Genomic DNA, 19,103 nt, shown 5'->3' on the forward strand with positions numbered 1-19,103 from the left:
AACGAACTCATCTGCTTAAATGGCCAAAGTCTAAAGAGACTTGCTCCAGGTTTCTCTATTGGGCAGCACTACAGGGTTTAAGATTTGACCAGACCTCCTCTGGACCTGCGGTGTGTTCTGGTCAGTCTTGTGCCACGCTATCTAGGGGTAGACAGCCCCTACAGGCGAGTGTGTGATTTGGTTGGTTACATTCAATTTAAGGAGAATATAAGAAGCTCAATTCTGATTTGATAAAGCTGACATTTAGATCCCTTTCTCAAGTCTATGTGAATTTTTTGATTGATTTCAAACTCAGAAGAGGAAAAAGGTATGATAAACTACACTGACAAACTTCACCAAATCTAGTCCTACTCCAGTGTCATTAAGATTAAATAAGGCAGGTTTTTGAATATGCTTTGTAAATAGTTATGAGGTACCCAGACATTTATTCTTACCTAAAGTTTCCCACCAGATTTAAAATTCTGAACACACTGAGGAGATATAGTACAGAAAGCATCACTTTGCGTTGACCTGATGCAATGCAATACCAATGATTTCCCGTTATAGAGTATTAAATAAAGCAGCATACTATAGTGGAAACAGCATTGAAGTGGGAATTCAGAGGCTTGGATTCAAGATTTAGCCATGTAAAGCCTTGGGCAAGTCTCCCCGGGCTTAAATTTTTTCCTCTCAAACAAGTGAGTCAATTTCAGACCTTTAAAGTTTCATCTAGCTCTAACATTCTAGGGAATGCTGATGGAATTGCTCATGAAACTGGCAGCAACTGATGACTGATATGATGGGACACGTCCAAATCTCCCATATTCCCTGAAACGTTTTGGCTTCTTATCTACAGAGTGAGACAAGCTGTTAAAGAAGAAATTTTTCTTCTGATACTTGTTTTAAGGAGAACATTCCCAGCTGGGGAGGGTAAGGTTCAGTTTTATCCTCAGGAAAAAATGAGATCAAGAGTTACATCCAATGTTTTTTCTCCTGTGCCTTCAAATTTCTGAGCCTATCTTCACCAAGAAGACTTCCTATATACTAACCAAGGAAGTGTTGAGCTTTCAATCTCAGTAAATTTGAAACAGCTGTTTTGCAAAGAATGCTTCTTCCCTATCCACTGTTTACCTCGACTCGTAACCAACCACAATATTCTTCCAAATTCTGGAATCTAGAAAAATGTCAGGTTTCTAGAGTCACCAAAATAATGGCACCAAAGGCCAATACTAAGTACTGTAATATTAATGTTGCTCAGTTAGTATTATACTACTTTGTGTTAAGATTGTTTGATTCTGAATTATACGCAAGTAGTAACTGGCCCTAGTCAGCAAAACGACCTCATCAATTTTTTATTAGAACATGCATCCATAAGCCTGTTAAGACGGTGGAAGCAGAAGGAACTCTAATAGAAAGAAAGGGACCTAGTCTAACTCATCTTTTATCCCATGCACCTGGCACAGATAGTAAATGCTAATATATGCTTTATTGAAAAAATTCAATAAACAGATGAGCAATGATATATAGCAAGTAATCAGGCAAATATCAATATTATAAGAATTTGTTTTTTTAAAACAAATGCTTGTCTATTAAAGCTAAAATACTGTTACTTTCCCAGAATATAGAATCAGATTTAAGCAAAACATGTTTAATATAATACGGCACAACGTTTGATATGGCAAAATTCACACAGAGGATTAGTTAATAGAAGATCACATTCTTTTGTGTGTCCTAAGGGAATAAAGGAGGTATAGAACTGAAGTGGCTTAAATATTCTCTTTAGAGCATTTACCAATACAAGGTAATACACAAATTTGATGTAATAAACTATATCTTGTCCTGAAAATAAAATTTAATTATTGAATCATGTCGCCGAATTACATTTATTGTTACCATTAAGCTATAGACAGATATTCCATGTACCTATAGATATTCCTAATTCACAAGATTTGAAATACAGAAAATTTAAAAATCAAAAATAAAAGTAATCTGACTAAAGTACATATATTTTTAATACCCTTTGTTGATACTTTAAAGTCTCAAACTTTATAAAAAGTTAAATACTGATTATTTAAAATATTCCTCCCATTATGGTTTTGTTTCTCATGAATACAAATTGGGCTCAGAAATGTCAACCATTTTTAGTGAAAGGATTCTCTTAAAATATCAGATGTTGACAGAAGAATTAACCAGTTTAGTAATGTTTTTGTAGTACCAGCAATAGTGATGTCAATCTTATCCTGGTTTCTTCCCCTAACTGGAATTTGGAATAAAACAATTTTATGCAATTTATTCACAGCCAAATGAAGAAAATAAATTCTGGTGAATGCAGATAGTCTCTCCAACCATGGCCTTCTGGCATGATGGTATATAAATAACTTTCATTAAACTAATACATTTTAATATTTACTAGACTGAATACTGTCTCTTATGATAAATTGAGACCAATGCTAGGTAAAAGTCTAGTAGCACCCAAATCAGTATTACCCTGTTAGTGTAATGTGTGTTCTTAATGAACTGTTATTTTCTACATCAATTATTGGCAATAATGGACCAAGGAAAGAAAAAAAAAATGAAGATATTTACATGCAAAGATATTAAAAATATATCACTACCTTTCATCCTAGTACTACAAAGAAGCCACTCACAAAATACGCTAGGCCTCATGGTAGTATCTTTATATGGTGTTATTAATGTGCAGTTGGTAGGAAACTGCTGTCATCCCTTAGTGGTAGCAGATATATATTTTCTTTCTGAAATAATATAAAAGAGAACATACCTTTTAACTGATTTTATTTCAGGGTACCTTATCATTATGGTTTTGACCTTCTGACGGTATGCATGATTGGGATTCCCTCCCTGGAAGCCCTAGACTCACAGACATTAGGCCCTATTTTAGGGGAAGGAATCCCTGAAGATCACAGTTTTTCTCCCTCAAGTCAAATGCGAAGGGTGACGAGGCTGTCCCAAACAACTGAATTAAACGATGTAGTTATCCACGCTTTGGGTCTAGCGCAGAGGATTTAAGGCACATATTTTCTGAGCACAACTGAAGACACTGCTACCTTTAAAAAGATCATGACTATTAACAGAAATACAAAATTGGATGCTATTAAATTATCACATTAATGTTATACAATATAGTGCTTAATACAGAGACAGTGAAGGTCAAGTACTTCTTTTCCATACAGAGGGAATCAGAACTATATATTATAGATCATGTTACCTAAAAACCTATACAATAGCCTTTACTGTTAAACACCCAGCTCACTATTAAAAGCTCACTATTTTGGACTAAATGGAAATAATATCTATACTGCTATAATAAAATCTCTACTTTGAATAAGAAGAAAGGGAGTCATTTAGGTAAAAATTAGGTATTTCTAAATAAATGTGGAGTAACAAATTTTATATATACATATTATAACTGATAAAGTTTTGCCTACAAAAGGTCTTATTATTTAGAATAATTTTTATATAAAATGCTTTAAAAGATCAAACTTTATTTGTAGTAATTTTTTGTTTAGTATTTTTTCTTTTTTACAGAATGAAAAGGTAAACATTAACCAAGGCTATACCACAAATTCCAGGTTAATGTGTTATCACTTTCTCCCTTTGGAAAGAGCAAGGTTGGCTATAAGAAAATCCTGTTATTTGCTGGCTTTTCTTCATGGAGGGATGCAAACATCTCCCAATAGCAGAAACTAAAAAAAAAAATTAGTGATAAAGGCTTTCGGATTGTAGTCAGTGGGCCACTTAATTTTAAAACAATTCACTATTACTTTAAAGAACTTTTCTGGCTCAGGGTTATACTTGGTGACATCTCTTCCCTTGCCCTTTTGTTGCTTTAAAAGATTTCTTTCATTTCACACTCCAGCAATGAGCCTTTTCCTTCTCTTCTTTTGTTTAAAATTGCTATTTACAATGTTTGGTGGAATTGGTCTGCAGTATTACACTGCACTAGTGTAAAATGCCTTTAATTTTTATTTACAACAATACAAAAGTTTCTCAAATTTGAGGTACCCATTACAATGAAAATTTTTACTTTTAAATTTGGTAACGTAAAAGTTCTAAATATCAAGAACTCAAGAATAAGAGACTTGTCTGACACACATTTAGCAATAAAATATGAAGAGTAACTCTCAGACTTATCTCTACTACTCAGATACAGGGAATATTGAGAACCCTGATTAGTTTTTCCTTAGGTCAGCCATTCTCTGGCCCATGAAAGCAAAATATCGTATTAGTATATCTCACTATTTCCTAAAATCCTAAATCTAGTTCACAACTCAGTTTAGTGACACTGAGAACTGGATTCTAGGAATAAAGATTATTAAGAATGTTCAATGAACCCATTTCAGTTTCAAATATTAGCACTGAAGAATTTCCTTCTAAACACATTACTGCTTTGGTTAAGTAGTTTTATCCACACAAGCTTTGGTCACTAAAACTGCCCAATGGAGCAATATAAAAACTTATTTCATTATGAAAATTGGTGCAGATTCTATAAATCTAAAAAAATACAGTTAAAGTTTATTAACTGTAGTTTAAACATAAACATGCAACTTAACTAAAGACATAAAGACTATCATTTTAAATACATAGTTGGCTATATGATTCAGGAGTTGATTATCTGATTTTTAGAATATCAAGTCCCTTCTATCTCACCTTCTGGTTAATTTCTACAATCACCAGTTATGAAAAAGGGAAGGTAGGGTAAAAAAAAACAGGGAAAATCTTAGAAATTATTAGCAGCTCTTGTAAAATGTTAGGTTAAGGATTAAAAGAAAGATAAAACTAACAGCTATAATGTAGATTTCAGTAAAAGTTACCAGAGACAGTTGGACACGGAGCTTAGATTTTCAAATATACATATAGAGAACCATAACAAACATTACGTTGAAAGATATTTTGTTGTGTACTATGGAATACATCTACATTATATAGCAAAGGCTAAAAAACTGTTTCTGGTTAGATGTATTTATATCTGTAAAAGCTCAGTTTATCTTCTTTCTGGGAAGCCAGAAATATGGTATGTAGGTTAAATACCATATTTACATACCAATCAAATTATCTGACAAAGACTAACTCTTAGACTACCCAAGCTGTTATTCAGGTTAAGCTGGTAATGAATTAGGAAGTAAACTGAGGCATTTAAGCCAGAAAAATTTGGTCCTATTGAGTATTAATACATTATTTTCTATGAAAATATTTTATGTGTCTAAACTAAGTCACTTATTACAAAATATTTTGGGCTTGCCACTGAGGCACTGCTTAAGTCATCTTTATTGTTCATAATTTTGTAGCTTGCTGTGGCTCAAATGGAGAAGTAAACAAAGATTTTTTATTACTTCCATTGTACAATATAATCACCTCTGCATTACTTTGCTAGGCAGTAGAAATATACTAGATTACTTCTAGAGATATAGAAAATTTCATAATCAAAAGGAAAAAAGATTCTAACTACATTATAACAAGGGGAAGGTTTTCACTCATTAGCAGCGTTTCACAACTGCAGTCATGAAACTCTCATGGTGTTTCATGAATTAACATATAACAGACAAACAAACTCTAAACTATCCTACAGTATATTTTCTTCTAAAATAAAAAATAATATGTGACAAAAATATAATACAGGGATATATATTTATTGTAAAACAATCTGCTTTTAAGAAATGGTGTGCCTTATCAGGATTGCCAGTAAGTCACAAGGGAGACCATCTCATGTTCCAATACATTTCTGACCTGTGTATTACTGTATAGCTAACATTTACCAATGAACCACCATGTTATTATAGGCTAATGATCTAGTGATTGTATGTGTTTTGTATTTTATTTTATAATATCAACTCATAATTGAAATATCAATTTTTATTGCATATTAAACTGATTAATAAAATTTGGTCACTCCTAAAAGCAATTAATCTGTGAAACTTTTTCTGCATATACTTTAAAGATATATTTAATAAATTTTTATGTTATCAATATATTATTTTCAAAAAATATACCATGGTTAAACTGGTTTTGGTGCTCTATTGTGTACGAATACAATGATTGCTGCCCTCAATTTTATCTGGCTTGTTGTAATGTTTTTCTAGTGTTTCTTTAAAATGTAAAGAAAGTTACAATTCAGTACATACAGGCAATGGAGTCACATCTAATGGTTAAAATTTTTTAAATCATTTTCCCACTCTTTTAATTCAAGATACAAAGAAGCTTTACTAGCTTACATTTCTTTTCTACCAAAAGAAATGACTGGTTTTTCAATCAAAAATGATTATTCTGTGTTATGAACAGACTGGTTAAGACTGGCCTCCCATTAAGTGTAAAGTGATCTGTAGGGGATTACTTAATGTTCAAACAAAAAATGAAGTTAAGCTGGCCATAAGCTCAGATGTTATATATTCAAGTATTTTACATAGTTCTGTTAAAGCATATTTTGAAGTGTTCTCCATAGTATGTCAGGTTATAGGCTGCTCTGGCATTATTTCTTGAATAAGCCTCTAAATCATTGCTAGGACTTAAGGCATTATAACAGTCACTGCTGGACTAACTAAGGGTAACAATAATCACTTGGAATAAAGGGGCAGAACTAAAGAGTTTTAAAATCCCACATAAAGTTATATCCCTTACTTTACCAGTTAGTAGGTCAGAAAGGTTTAGGTCCTACATAACCATCTGTGAGCTTATCTGAACAGCTCTGCAATATAGACGTACGGGCAATACGTGAAGGGAAGGCTAATCCTATTATGGTATAGTGTTCAACCTAAACCCACGGACAACTCTGATAACAATTACAGCTTTGATCCTTTCTTTCTTCATCTCAACTGTCACAGGTTACACCACTCATGGTTTATTATAGCACTGTTCTTCAGAATGTTCTAGTCTGCTGTGTGAGTCACGTGAACCTTGAGTGAAAACTGCAAACAATCAGCCAAATTTGAAACTGCCATTCAGAATGAATCATATTCAAAGAATCCAAACATGGAACTGGACTCATTCCTACTGAATAGGTAGGTGAAACATAAAATCTTTTACATCACCTCTGACTCTTTCGTGGACAAGATGAAGATAAGGTTTCTAGCGAACTTCAAAGTTTATTTTCTTTTCTAACCACCTTTGCTCAGTCTTTTAGTACTGTATACCACCTTGCATTCCTTCAACCAAGAAGGACTTTTTGCATTCTGCGTGCAGCAACAATGGCTTCATCTTCCGAGTCAGATTCACTCTGGGATGTAGAGCTGTGAGAGGAACTGCAAGGGGAAGAGCACTCTGGCGAACATAAGTAGTGCATCAGTGGGAGGCGGTACTTCCCACAGAAGTCCACAAATTTTATTTGTCTGACACAACAGTCAAAGTAGACTCCTGCAGAGAAAAAGGAATAAGTGCAAAGTAATCATTACAAAGCAAAGAGACACTGTTTCTTTTTCAACCATTTCATCAGCATTCTGAAGAAATGTCATATAGCCTTTTCTTTTGTGAATCTTAAGCAGAGCTAGTAAATGCTTCTATCCCTGTTTATAAAAATATTAGAAGGTTTTAGGAATGGCAATTTGGCTGCAAAGAGAAAGCCAGATTTATCTTAAAGGGAGCTGACATTAGAAGGACACTGTCTACTTAGCTTGTTTTCTCTGGGTGACTTTGTGGACAGTGGCTGATGAGAGATTATAGGATACCTAAAGTGCCCTTCCTCCATTTAAGCCATTCCTTGGTACTACTCTACAGTTAAGAAACTTAAAAAAGCCCACAAGTCTTCTTTAATTATGATCTGAAAGAATTACTTAAACACAAAATTTGCAGAAAGAAGATGAGTTCTGGTATCCCTGTTCTTATGTATTGGGAAGCAAAATGAAGAGTCTGAGAGCAAATATATCAATGGTTAGTTTTATATATTATCTCAAATTTTAAATTGATAACTTTTAATGTTTTTGTTCCTAAAATAAATAACACATCCATATAATGAAGAATTAAGAAGCCACTTCAGAGAGAGAAAAGAGAATTCTTGTAGCAGTCCATTTCTAGAAAAGGACAGATTTAAGGGAGAGATTAGATATAGACTATTAAGCCTGATGGCCTGGTGTGAATTTTGTCTCTTGCCATTGTTAAAACTAACAAGAGAGAGGCTGAAGCACTTCTAATTTGACACAGCATAGCAAACTCTACTTCTAAAAGTGAGCGGCCAGAAATGGCCCAGAGTATTGTCTTCTTTAAACCAATAATGCCTTTTTTTCTCTTCTACTATTCTTTCCAGGAACGTAATCATTTTCTCCCTTCCTAACCGTGTAACAGTTATAAGACATGATAGGACTTCCAGGAAAAATCTCATATGGCTCTGATCATCATTATATAGCATTTCCTCAGCACCTACATTTATCCCACAACAGTAAAAACCTTTCTGTACACCCATCAAATTAGATTTTTCAAATTAGATTTTATGAGGGAGGCAAAAATAAAATGACCTGCTATCAGTCACCAACTTCCACCCACACCCCTGGCACTCCAGGACCTTCCTAACCTGGCCTCAATGTATATTTTACTCTTTTCTCTCATTACTCCCCTAACTGTACATTTAAGCCAAATTATTACTCATCCAACATTCTGCCCATACTGTTTTGTCTCTAATTTTACTTGCTCCATCTGAAAAGTTTCTTATTTTCAATCTTACCCTATGAAATCCAATTCGTACTTCAAGAATTGTCTCATCTTTTCCAGATCTAATTATGTACTCTTTCCCTCCTTTGATTCCTAATAGTACACTGAATTCCTACCTCATTCTGCCTTACATTGTAACATTTGTTTAATTCTCTTCAAATGCTCTAAAATCAAGAAATTTTGAACCATGGATTTAAAAGAAAATAAAATTCCAGGGTACATTCTAAAATCTGCATACATTTGGCACACAGTCAGCCCATTCCTAAAAGTCTGGAATCATACTTTATAATGGTAGCTAATACTCAGAACGGTGACTCTAAGAACATGTCCCTCAAATAAACAGGAAAAGTAACCAAACATTTTAGAGATTCTTTTCAAGCAATTTGGACTGTTTATGTTTCCTTTGTGTTTCCTCTCATTTTACCATCTTATGACAGTTCCAAGACGAGACTTTCTGGGTATTTTCCTTATGTATAAATCATGAAATACTAAGAAAAGAATAGAAAGAAGAGAGGGAAAAAAAAGAAATCCAGAGGGGGTGAAATGTCTTACTTTCTAGTAAAAAGGTGAGGCAAACAGAGACTAACTGCCTTTCTCTGCAAGAAGGCAGCTAATGAAAACAACACTTGGATCATCAATTTTAAAAAGAGCTAAATGAATGGGAAACAAGGACACTGAAATAACTTACCTCCACACTTTGGATTTGGGCAATTACTGGCTAAACTCAAGTATCTAAGAAGATTCTCAGGAAGATCACATGGAGTGTAAGAAATATTTCGAATTTTAATGGTCCGTGCAGCTAATTCCAGAAGAGTTGGAGGGTCATAGGTTAAATCTCTAACAAAACGAACAACCAATGGATTTCCTCGCAAACTCAATTCTTCCAAATGAACAAGGTTGAGGATTTCCCGAGGCAAGTAAGTCAGCAAGTTATTGTGAAGACTGAGGGAACGAAGCGAATGCAACCTAGAATGAATGCAGTCAAAACCCAATGACAATCAGCAAGATTACTACCAAGGAAGTTAAGTGAAGAACTTGGTTTCCCCATAACAATAAGCAATTAAGATTAAGGTCAATGGAAGTAAAATAAAAAGGTGCTGAAACTAGAGTGCAGATTTGTAAATGTCATGAGGGACTTTTGCCCATGGAATCTTAGAGAGTTTAGAAAACTTAGGAGTATTCTGACGTGCTAGATCAAAGATAAATGCTAGATTTAAAGATTTTTTGGGGGGCAGTTATCATTCAGATACCCAAAAAAGGAAAGATTTTCAATGTAACAGGAATGAAGATCCTTCACATTATCTCATTAGGATAGGAATGCTTCATATCAAATATAAAATCAATAAAATCCCATAAAACCTAAGAAATCTATGCCAAATGAATACTCTATTTTTGGTTACAATAAACAAATAAACAAATATTTTGAAGAATAAGCCAGAGCATTTAAAAGTAACATTAAAAATAAGTGATCCAATTTACTTCAAACCTAAGAAATGTAATTCTCATGTATCATTAACTTTGAGAATATAATTCTTTGTTGCATATAAAACATGTGGGTGAATGTAGAACAGTAATTCCTAAGCATGTATCTCTGTGTATATACATAAACTGCCTAAAACTACTCACTGTGAAAGCTGAGGAGGCACGCTTTGGATTTTGTTGTCACACAGTACCAAGTAATTTAGAGAAGGCAGATTTGCTAATTCTGGTGGGATTTCTTTGATGAAGTTTCCTCCAAGATATAAACATTCTAAACTGCAAAGATAAATGAACAAAAACAAACAAAAAAAGAGTAAGCAAACAAAAGCTGGACAAGATACGGCCACTGTCTTCACTATAGTGAACACATTTCATCTATTCGTTCAGCAAATGTTTTACATAGTGCTAGTCTCTACAGAAATAATACAATCTTCAGGGAGCTTTTATTATAGGTAAATAGTCAAGACACACCTTATTTTTGTTAGCATTTATTTCATTTAATCTCAGCTCTACCACTTACCAGTATTAAGAACTTGGGCCAATTAATTATCTTGTTCTGCCCCAGTTTCCTCTCCTTTAAAGTGGAATAATATTATTACATATCATGTAAAGTGCCTAGTCAACAAATATAAACCAGACACTTACCATGTGCCAGGTACTATGCTAGAGAATATAGTGGAAAAAAGACCAAGTTCTTGACCTTACATAGCTGACACTCTAGTAAAAGAGACAGACAATAAATCAATGAATTTGTACATATTTTGTCAGATATCTTTAAATGCTACAAAGAAAAAGAGTGGTAATCTGATGGTGATGATATTCTAGATAAGGTAGTCATAAAAGGTTTCTCGTAGATGACATCTGAAAGGAGATATGAATGAAATGATTGAGTACAAATCTTTGAGGTGGAAAAATGCTTGTTGTACTGTGAAAAAGCAAAACAGTTAGTGTGGGTAAGATCAGGGTGACAGAGGCAGGAGAGTGATAGTCAAATAGGTCAGAGAGGTAGCATGAGAAGGCCAGATGAGAGGGCCCTTCAGACCTTAGTAAGTTTAAAAGAATAACACTTAAAATAGAAATACTCCAATCCATTAATGGTAAAGGAATAAAAAGAATATACCAAGCAAATCTCTGTCGTTTCACATCTGGCTGCTCTATTAGGCTCCAGTCTGGTCTTTCTGCTTCTACTCTTCCCATCATGTCCCCTTTTCCCCTTGCTTCAGCAGCTATTTTCCACACAATAACCAAGTGCTCCTTTTAGAGTGTAACTCAAGTACATCCTTTAGAAGTTCTTTCAGCAAGGACCCACTATGGTTGTTAATCTTTAAGGCTTTTTTCTCACTCATGAGTAATAAATAACTTGGCTGGGCATAAAATTCTAGGTTGGCAGTTACTTTTCCTTAGCACTAGAAAAGATACTGTCCCATTATCTTATTTCAGCCACTATTACTATTGCTTCTTTGTAGTAATCTGTTTCTTTATTATTATGAGCATTTAAGATCTTTCTTCTTTATTTAATCTTATTGTTCTTAAGTTATATATAATAAATTTTAATAAAATATAATAAATTTTGTCATGATGTGACAAGATATCAGTTTAGAGCACTCTCTTTAATTGTGGGAAACTCTCAGCCACTATTATTTCAAACATTGCCTTTTCTATATGCTCTCTATTCTCTTTCTAGAATTCCTAGTAAACAGCAGTTGAACTTCAGAATCAATTCTCCATGTCTCTTAACATTTCTTTCATGCTTTCCATTTCTTGTATCTTTTTGTACTACATTCAGGAGAATGCCTCCATTAGACCTTTCAGCTTACTGACTCACTCATAAGCTGACTTCAGTCTACCATTCAGCCCACTGAGTTCCTATTTTTTTATTTCTAGGAATTCTATGTGGGGTTTTCGTAATTGTCAATTTTTAAACTTCTCATTTTTGTTTCATTGATGATGTTCCCTCCTTTACCTCTCTGAAGTTAGGAAACATACTTTAAAGGCCTTTATAGATTGCCTTATTAAAAAATTTTCTTAGGTATGATTTCTTCCATGTTTAATTTCTTATCTATACTTCATAATCTGACTTCTGTGACGTGTGGCAACTCAAAAAGCCAACTTGAATCTGAAGTTTTGTCATTTAAAAAAATATTAATAATACTTTTTCTATTTCTGATTGTGTAAATCTTTTAGATTTATAATGCTTAGTAAAAGTAAACAGCTTTAATTCCAACATGCTACTTTTTATCTTTCAAATATTACCTTGTAGTAAAAATCAATTATTTGGATACAAGACAATTCTCCTACATGTAAGTGTTCAAGCACTGGTGAAAAAACTCCCTAGGCTGAATTTTTTGGTCCTACCAAAAATGGTTAATTGTCATTTACTCAGAAATCTCTATTTCTCAATGATAAGAGCTACTAAAATAGAACAGAATATCTGGAGCCTCCAAAACAGAAATAATCCTGGAAAAGAATTATTTTAATGAGAAGACTATCTGGGAAAAATATTAGCAAACCTGGAAGTCCCTTTATAAAGGATTCAATAGTTAAATAACTTGCAATATAGTCTACTGAAGAAAACAAAGTGAAGAAAAAGAAGAGTGAGTCTGAGCACAAATTTAAATATTTGTCCTTTCTATTTGTTTAAGTCAGGAGTCAAGAGAAACTAGTGCCTGGTAGTTACTACTCAATGTCATTTTCTCTCAATGTTTTGGAGAGGGTAGGGAGGTATACAGACAGAAGGGATGCTAAACCTTAGTAGTTACTGTGACTTTGGCAAAGAAAGATCTGATGTTCTAAAATATAACCAAGCCCATGATTTTGAAATTATATAAATTCTCTTTTGCAACTGATGAGTATCATTAATCAGATTACGTAACCAGCATATTGAATGTATATTTTCAGGCTTATTTATCTTTTTGAAACTCAAGTAATTTCCAAAGTTCTAGTGACTTGAAGCCTTTAAATGATTTGTGGAAATTAAATTTCTAAAACAGGCTTTTCTGTAAGGAGAAAGGAAACTATTGTTGAATTTAAAACAAAACTGTAGTATTTAAAAGATTTTGTGTTTGTCAGCATTGCAGCTCTGTTAATCAGGCCTGGAAAAATTCTATTCTTTCAGTGCTTAAAAAATATAGAAAACAGGAAAATCATTCACAAATTTAGAGAAAAATTCTTCCTTTCCTTTGTTTTGTGTTAACAGACTGACATTAAATTTGTTCCTTGAAAAGTACCCCACTCTTCCGATTCTTAGGGATACTGAAGTAGGTGTCTCTTCTCTAGCAAGGGCTAATGATGCACTGAAAAAATACACCAGAGTCCCTTCATGCTAATCAACTTTGACCACAGATACAAGTGTAAAATGTTGTGCTTCTCCACCCAAATAAAAATGACATTAAATATAACAAAAATATTCACTAGTCCTATATTACAGTTGGTTAAAGGGAGATGAAATTAAAGTGAGACAAATTTGTATACAAAGAGACAGAAAGTAAGAGAAACAGAAAGACAAGACCCTTACATTTGTGGATAAATAGTTTTCTTGAGACAGAATCTCCATATTGAATCATTTTCAAATACTATCACTCACCACAGGCTTTTAAAATACATTATGGGTTCAAAAGTAGAAGCAAAAATGGAGGAAACATCTTTTGGTACTTGCCTCAAACTAAGGCAATAAAAGAAGTCAGAGGGAAGAAGTTGAGAGCCAGAGAAAAACTCACTATGTGACTCTAAATGGGTAAAAGTGTTTTTATTTAAACTTTGTAACACCCTATTTATCATCTGGTCCAGTAACCTCTTCTGTAAGGTGTCAACATATTGCATACCACTGTCAAAACATTCCAGGGCATTAATATTTAGCTTTTGTTTCTATCATAATCCTCATCTTCGATTTCTAAAACCACAGCAAGCAGTGAGAGAAGGGTCATGAGCAGAAAAAGTAAAAATTATTTGAGTGAAAGATGTGGGGAATGGTACCAATGAAACTCACTTGTGCTCAAACCTACTCTTCAGATGTCTAACACCCTGGATGCTAAACGGCTCTGAAGCTTTCAATTTCTTAAATAAAGTCTAATACCCACTGGGTGATTAGTTATTAAGCTCTTCCTCAATTAATGTCTGAACTAATTGAGGATAAAAGAAGTCATAAGAAACAGGTAAAAAATACTAATTACACCTATTTTTTCAACATAATAAAAATAAAAACAAGTTTGTCCATATACTAGCCAATGAGATATACCTACTTGTTGAAAAATAACCTCATACTTTGATGGAAAGAATCTATATCCACAACCTCATCATTCATACTGGGCCTAATTTACTCCATGGGAATGAAGTTAAGCATAAAAATAGTATTTTCAGCATCAATTTATTTGTTATACTTCAAAACTGATCCTTCAGAAACCATTTAAAAAAGATTTTGCTACCAGGAAAAAAGATTAACGAAGTACAGAAAATATACATAAAGACACCCTGCTAAATCTGGAGAGGTCATTTACACCAATTAAGCTAATTAACGTATTTGTTATTCCTTCCTGAAATGATAAAGCTTGGGGAGAAAGGAAATCTTCACGTGGATTAAATACTCTGTAATATTTTTTAAATTGCTGTTAAAGAGGATAGATATCTTCCTAATGTCCAAAAATACCTGATTTGGTTTTTAAAGCAACATGGTTTAGTATACAATATATATCAGGGTTACCTATGAGGCCTAGGGAGTCCATGTATATTCTGAGACAAAATGGTGTTCTTGAGCAAGTATTTTAGGATTTAAGTGACTAAATCTCCACCTCTACATTTCTGAAGCTTTAACGCATTATTTTAGTAGTGAGTAAGTAAGCAGCCTTTAAGGGCTGAACCACATGGATGATCACACTGTCACTATCTGGCTTCAAGCAAGTCACTGATACTAAATCTCAGTTTCCTTCTCTATAAAATGAAGAGAGTGTGAACAGGCCATTGCCTAGGCTGTTTCTATTTCTAAGAGTAAATTTCTACATGACTCTCTTAGCCTACTCTCAACCAGTTTATATTTGGAGCGTGACCTAAAACTTTACTGATTCTTATCAGTAAAGAGGAATGGAGGATGCAACTAAAATGTGACATAAAAGTTCCCACACACAATCCTATTATGCTTTGGAACCAAAGGCACAATGACCAAAAACAGCCTAGAAAATTGGATCAACCAGGCAACAGCTTTGACCAACTTGATTAAATATGCAACAGAAGAAAAGTCAAGAATTATGTTCTAGCCCTACTCCATCACTGTGGTAAATTCATGAGTTTAGAGTCAGAGATCCCAGTGGTCAAATCCAGTTCCACCACTCACTGGCTTTGTGATCTTATGACTTAACCTTTCGGAGCCTCAGTTTCTTCCTCTCATCTCATAGAGTCATTGTGAGAATTAAAATACATATTTAAAGCACTTATAACAGGGCTTACTGTATTGTAAGTATTCAATAAATGGGATATTTGCCTACTCTTTTCCCCATGTAATGTAACTAATAATTGCTTTGGATTTTTCTTAATATATTGAGAAAATTAAAATGAGAAGTTTACAATTATGTAATGCCAAAATTAGAAGGAACCAAGGCCTGTCAATTTTGCATCTACATTTCTCTCAAACCCTTTTCTATTCTCTCTCTTGGCATCAGCTGGTAGAAGTCACTATCATCTCTCATTCTACTAGAATAGCCTCCTTCTAACTAGCCCTCAAAATCTCTTCTCATCTCTCTACTCTTTCCCTACTCCATTCTTACACAGCAAAGAGAGATGCCCTTAAAACTGTGTAAAATAAAATAAAAACTTTACCAGGGTCTTCAAGATCTGACATGGCCTGGGGTCTGGTCCAAATAATGTATTTCCCATTTTCCCTCTTGGCCACTTTCTCACTATGCTCTAGTACAATGTCCTCCTTTCAAAATTTTGGCCTTCAGTCCTTCTTGCCTCTGGGCTTTCACATGTTCTGTTCCCTCTCCTAGTAAATTCTCACCCTTCCTTCAAAAGCTCATTTCAAATGTTTCTTGCTCAAGAATCAAATTAAGTTAGGTCCCTCTGTTATTTTATTTCAAGACACTCTGTACATCTTTATAGCACTTATAAATATTAAACAATTTTAATTAGTTAGATGTCTTATTTAATGTCTCATAGTATATCAGCTCCATGAGGGCAGGACCATGTTCACCACTGTATCCCGAGCGACTGACACATGATACAAACTAAATAAATATCTATTGATAAGTAAATGAAAAGACATCTTGTCCAAATGCCTCAGTGTGCAGATTAGGAGACTGTAGTCAGAATATGTTAAGTGACTTGCCTAAGGCTGGGACACCAAGAGTTCTTATTCTCAGGCCAATGTTTTTTTCACTACACTTGAGGTCCCTTCCAGTTCTAACATTCTGTTATCTCAGAAAATCAATAAAAGATGTGAAAATATTTTACAGATGGAAGACACTGGTTTTTCCCCACTTTGGACAATATACTTGCTCTTGCTTTATTTCTCACTCCCCTGCAGACCACCTTTGGGGGACTTCTGCTACTCATGTCTGTTTCTTCCTTCCATTTAATTCAACACAAGGTGAGGCAAACTTGTAAACAAGGAATTATAATCAACATTGTAAATGTAATGGCGGGATGAATGCAGTACAGAGGAGGTACAGAATAGGTAATAAATTAGATGTTGTTCAGGAAGCAGGAAATAAAGAAAACAAAGAGATGACCCTCGACATGGGTTTTGAAGGATGAATAGGAGTTTGCCAGGTGTAGACGAGATTCCAGGCAAAGGGAACAGGACATATACAAAGACATTGCATCTATTCAACACGTTTTTAGTTAGTGCCCATAGCTGCTGGTAAAATGCATGGCTCACTGAATTCCATAAACAGTACAATAGTCCCCCATTATCTGTGGTTTTGTTTTCCACAGTTTCAGTTCCTGCGGTCAACTATGGTCTGAAAATATTCAATGGAGAATTCCAGAAATAAATAATTCATAAGTTTTAAGTTGGGCATATTCAGAGTAGTGTGATGAAATCTCGCTCCATCTTGCTCCATCTGGGTTGTGAATCATCCCTTTGTCCAGTATGCTACCTACCCATTCATTAGTGAATCATCCCTTTGTCCAGTATGCTACCTACCCATTCATTAGTCACTTAGTAGCTGGCTCCATTATCATATCAACAGTCATGGTACCACACAGCTTGTGTTCAAGTAATCTTTATTTTACTTAATAATGGCCCCAAAGTACAAGAGTGGTGATGCTGGCAATTCAGATACAACAAAGAGAAGCCATAAAGTGCTTCCTTTAAGTGAAAAGGTGAAAGTTCTCTAAAAAAGAAAGAATAGAATAGTATGCCGAGATTGCTAAGATCTACAGTAAGAATTAATCTTCCATTTGTGTAATTGTGAAAGAAAAGGATACTTGTGCCAGTTTTACTGTCACATCTCAAACTGCGTAGATTTCAGCCACAGTGCTTGTTAAGTGCTTAATGAGGATGAAAAAGGCATTAAATATGTGGGTGGAAGACATGAACATTGAAAGACCATATTCACTTTTATTACAGTATGTTGTTATAATTGTTCTATTTTATTATGCTATTAATTTCTTACTGTGCCTAATTTACAAATTAAATTTTATCAAAAATATTTATGAATAGAAAAATACATAGTATCTATAGGGTTCCATACCAGCTGAGGTTTCAGGTATCCATTGAGGGTCTGAAATCATAGCCCCTCCCATTCTCCATTATGGGGATCTACTGTACTACTACAGAGAGAGAATAGGGAGCAATCGACATTGTGGAAAGCAAGAGTTACACCGGAGTACCTTTACGTCTTGCTAAAAGGCACAAACTTTGATCTACAGGAGTGGAAAACCACTAAAGACTTCGGGAGTAAGGAAGCGACAACCTCAGATTTACGTTTGTTTGAGAAGCTGCTCAGTTAGGATCACGCCCCCAGATCCAAGAAAGAAGACAGAAAAACTGCCCCCAAAATCTGCATAGGACAAACACAACTGTCACACATGTTATTAGATTAGCCGAGATGGTCAGGTAGTACTCACTGTCAAAGAGTTAAAAGGGAGAGCCTGGAAGAAGACGCTAAGTGACAACTGAAAGGCGTCAAGACCAGGCCCGGCGCCCGGGGGCTTCCGGACACAGCTCCAGGCCTTCCTCCTATCTGGGAGGGACCCGCTCACCTCCGCAGGTTCTCGATCTCCGCCGGGATGCTCTGCAGCTGGTTGCCGCCCAGGCTGAGGGTCTGCAGGGCGCGCAGCTCCAGCACCGAGGCGGGCACCTCTTGGAAGCAGTTCCCGCTGAGGTTGAGCACCTGAAGGCTGCGAGAGAGAGGCGACTGGGCCAGACCCTTGGGCAGCGCGCCGGGCCCGCCGAGCCGGTTGTTTTTGGCTAGCAGCGTGCGCAGGCCGCGAAGCGCCAGCAGCTCGGGCCCGAGCGTGGTCAACGCGTTTCCGCTCACGTCCAACAGCTGGAGGTGCGGGAAGCCACTGCCCAGCGCTCGCGGCAGCGACACCAGACGGTTGTGTGGCAGCAGCAGCCGCAGCACCGCCTCCCGTGCGCCGCGTCGCTCCTCGCCCCGCGACTCCAGCTCCGACTCCAGCGTCTCGGGGGACATGCTGAGACGCGACAAATTCAGTTCGGCCTCCCCGGCCTCCTCCATCCCGGCCGCCGCAGGCCGCGCGGCCCCGGAATCCGGAGATCGCCGCGCGACCCACAGGCCGGAGGATTTCGCAGCGCCCCGGAACCTGAACCGAGAATTGCGTCAGAAGCGGCGAGGGCGGGCGCTAACCTTGCGCGCTCCCGCCGAGTCACGCGACGTGCGGCGGCGGGTGCGCGCGCCGCTCCGGGGCCTGGCTTCGCCTCACGCGGCGCGCGGCGCGGAGTGGGGACGCTGGGCGGAGGCCGGTCGGCTGTCACGTTGCTCTCTGAACCCGTCCGGGTTTGGGCAGCAGCGCTTTATAGTCCCTGGAGTCTCGCGACC

General features: G+C 36.0%; 1 protein-coding gene and 1 long non-coding RNA gene across 2 annotated transcripts; both read right to left on the reverse strand.

Annotated features, from left to right (window-relative positions):
• Positions 1–1,445: 1,445 nt before the first annotated feature.
• Positions 1,446–18,940, reverse strand: LRRC58 (leucine rich repeat containing 58). Its single transcript, XM_039843123.1, has 4 exons — positions 18,304–18,940; positions 10,258–10,386; positions 9,320–9,597; positions 1,446–7,344 (listed from the first exon to the last, which is right to left on the reverse strand). Exons 1-4 carry the CDS (start codon positions 18,780–18,782, stop codon positions 7,139–7,141), a joined length of 1,092 nt encoding a protein of 363 aa, XP_039699057.1. The 5' UTR covers positions 18,783–18,940; the 3' UTR covers positions 1,446–7,138.
• LOC120586676 (uncharacterized) lies at positions 14,170–17,353 on the reverse strand. The gene is made up of 2 exons (XR_005648777.1): positions 17,239–17,353; positions 14,170–17,195 (listed from the first exon to the last, which is right to left on the reverse strand). It is a non-coding gene; the product is annotated as an uncharacterized LOC120586676 (long non-coding RNA).
• Positions 18,941–19,103: the final 163 nt, after the last annotated feature.

The sequence above is a fragment of the Pteropus medius genome, unplaced genomic scaffold (assembly GCF_902729225.1).
Source record: "Pteropus medius unplaced genomic scaffold, Ma_sr-lr_union100, whole genome shotgun sequence".
Lineage (NCBI taxonomy): Eukaryota > Metazoa > Chordata > Mammalia > Chiroptera > Pteropodidae > Pteropus > Pteropus medius.

What these genes read in the sequence shown, in the direction of transcription:
- LRRC58 (XM_039843123.1), bottom strand. Translation starts at nt 18,782, where the DNA reads ATGGAGGAGGCCGGGGAGGCCGAACTGAATTTGTCGCGTCTCAGCATG. An exon ending in GTGCCTCCTCAGCTTTCACA is followed by an intron (nt 9,598 to 10,257) that starts GTGAGTAGTTTT and finishes CATTCATTCTAG; the next exon opens with GTTGCATTCGCTTCGTTCCC. An exon ending in CCCAAATCCAAAGTGTGGAG is followed by an intron (nt 7,345 to 9,319) that starts GTAAGTTATTTC and finishes TTTTCTCTGCAG; the next exon opens with GAGTCTACTTTGACTGTTGT.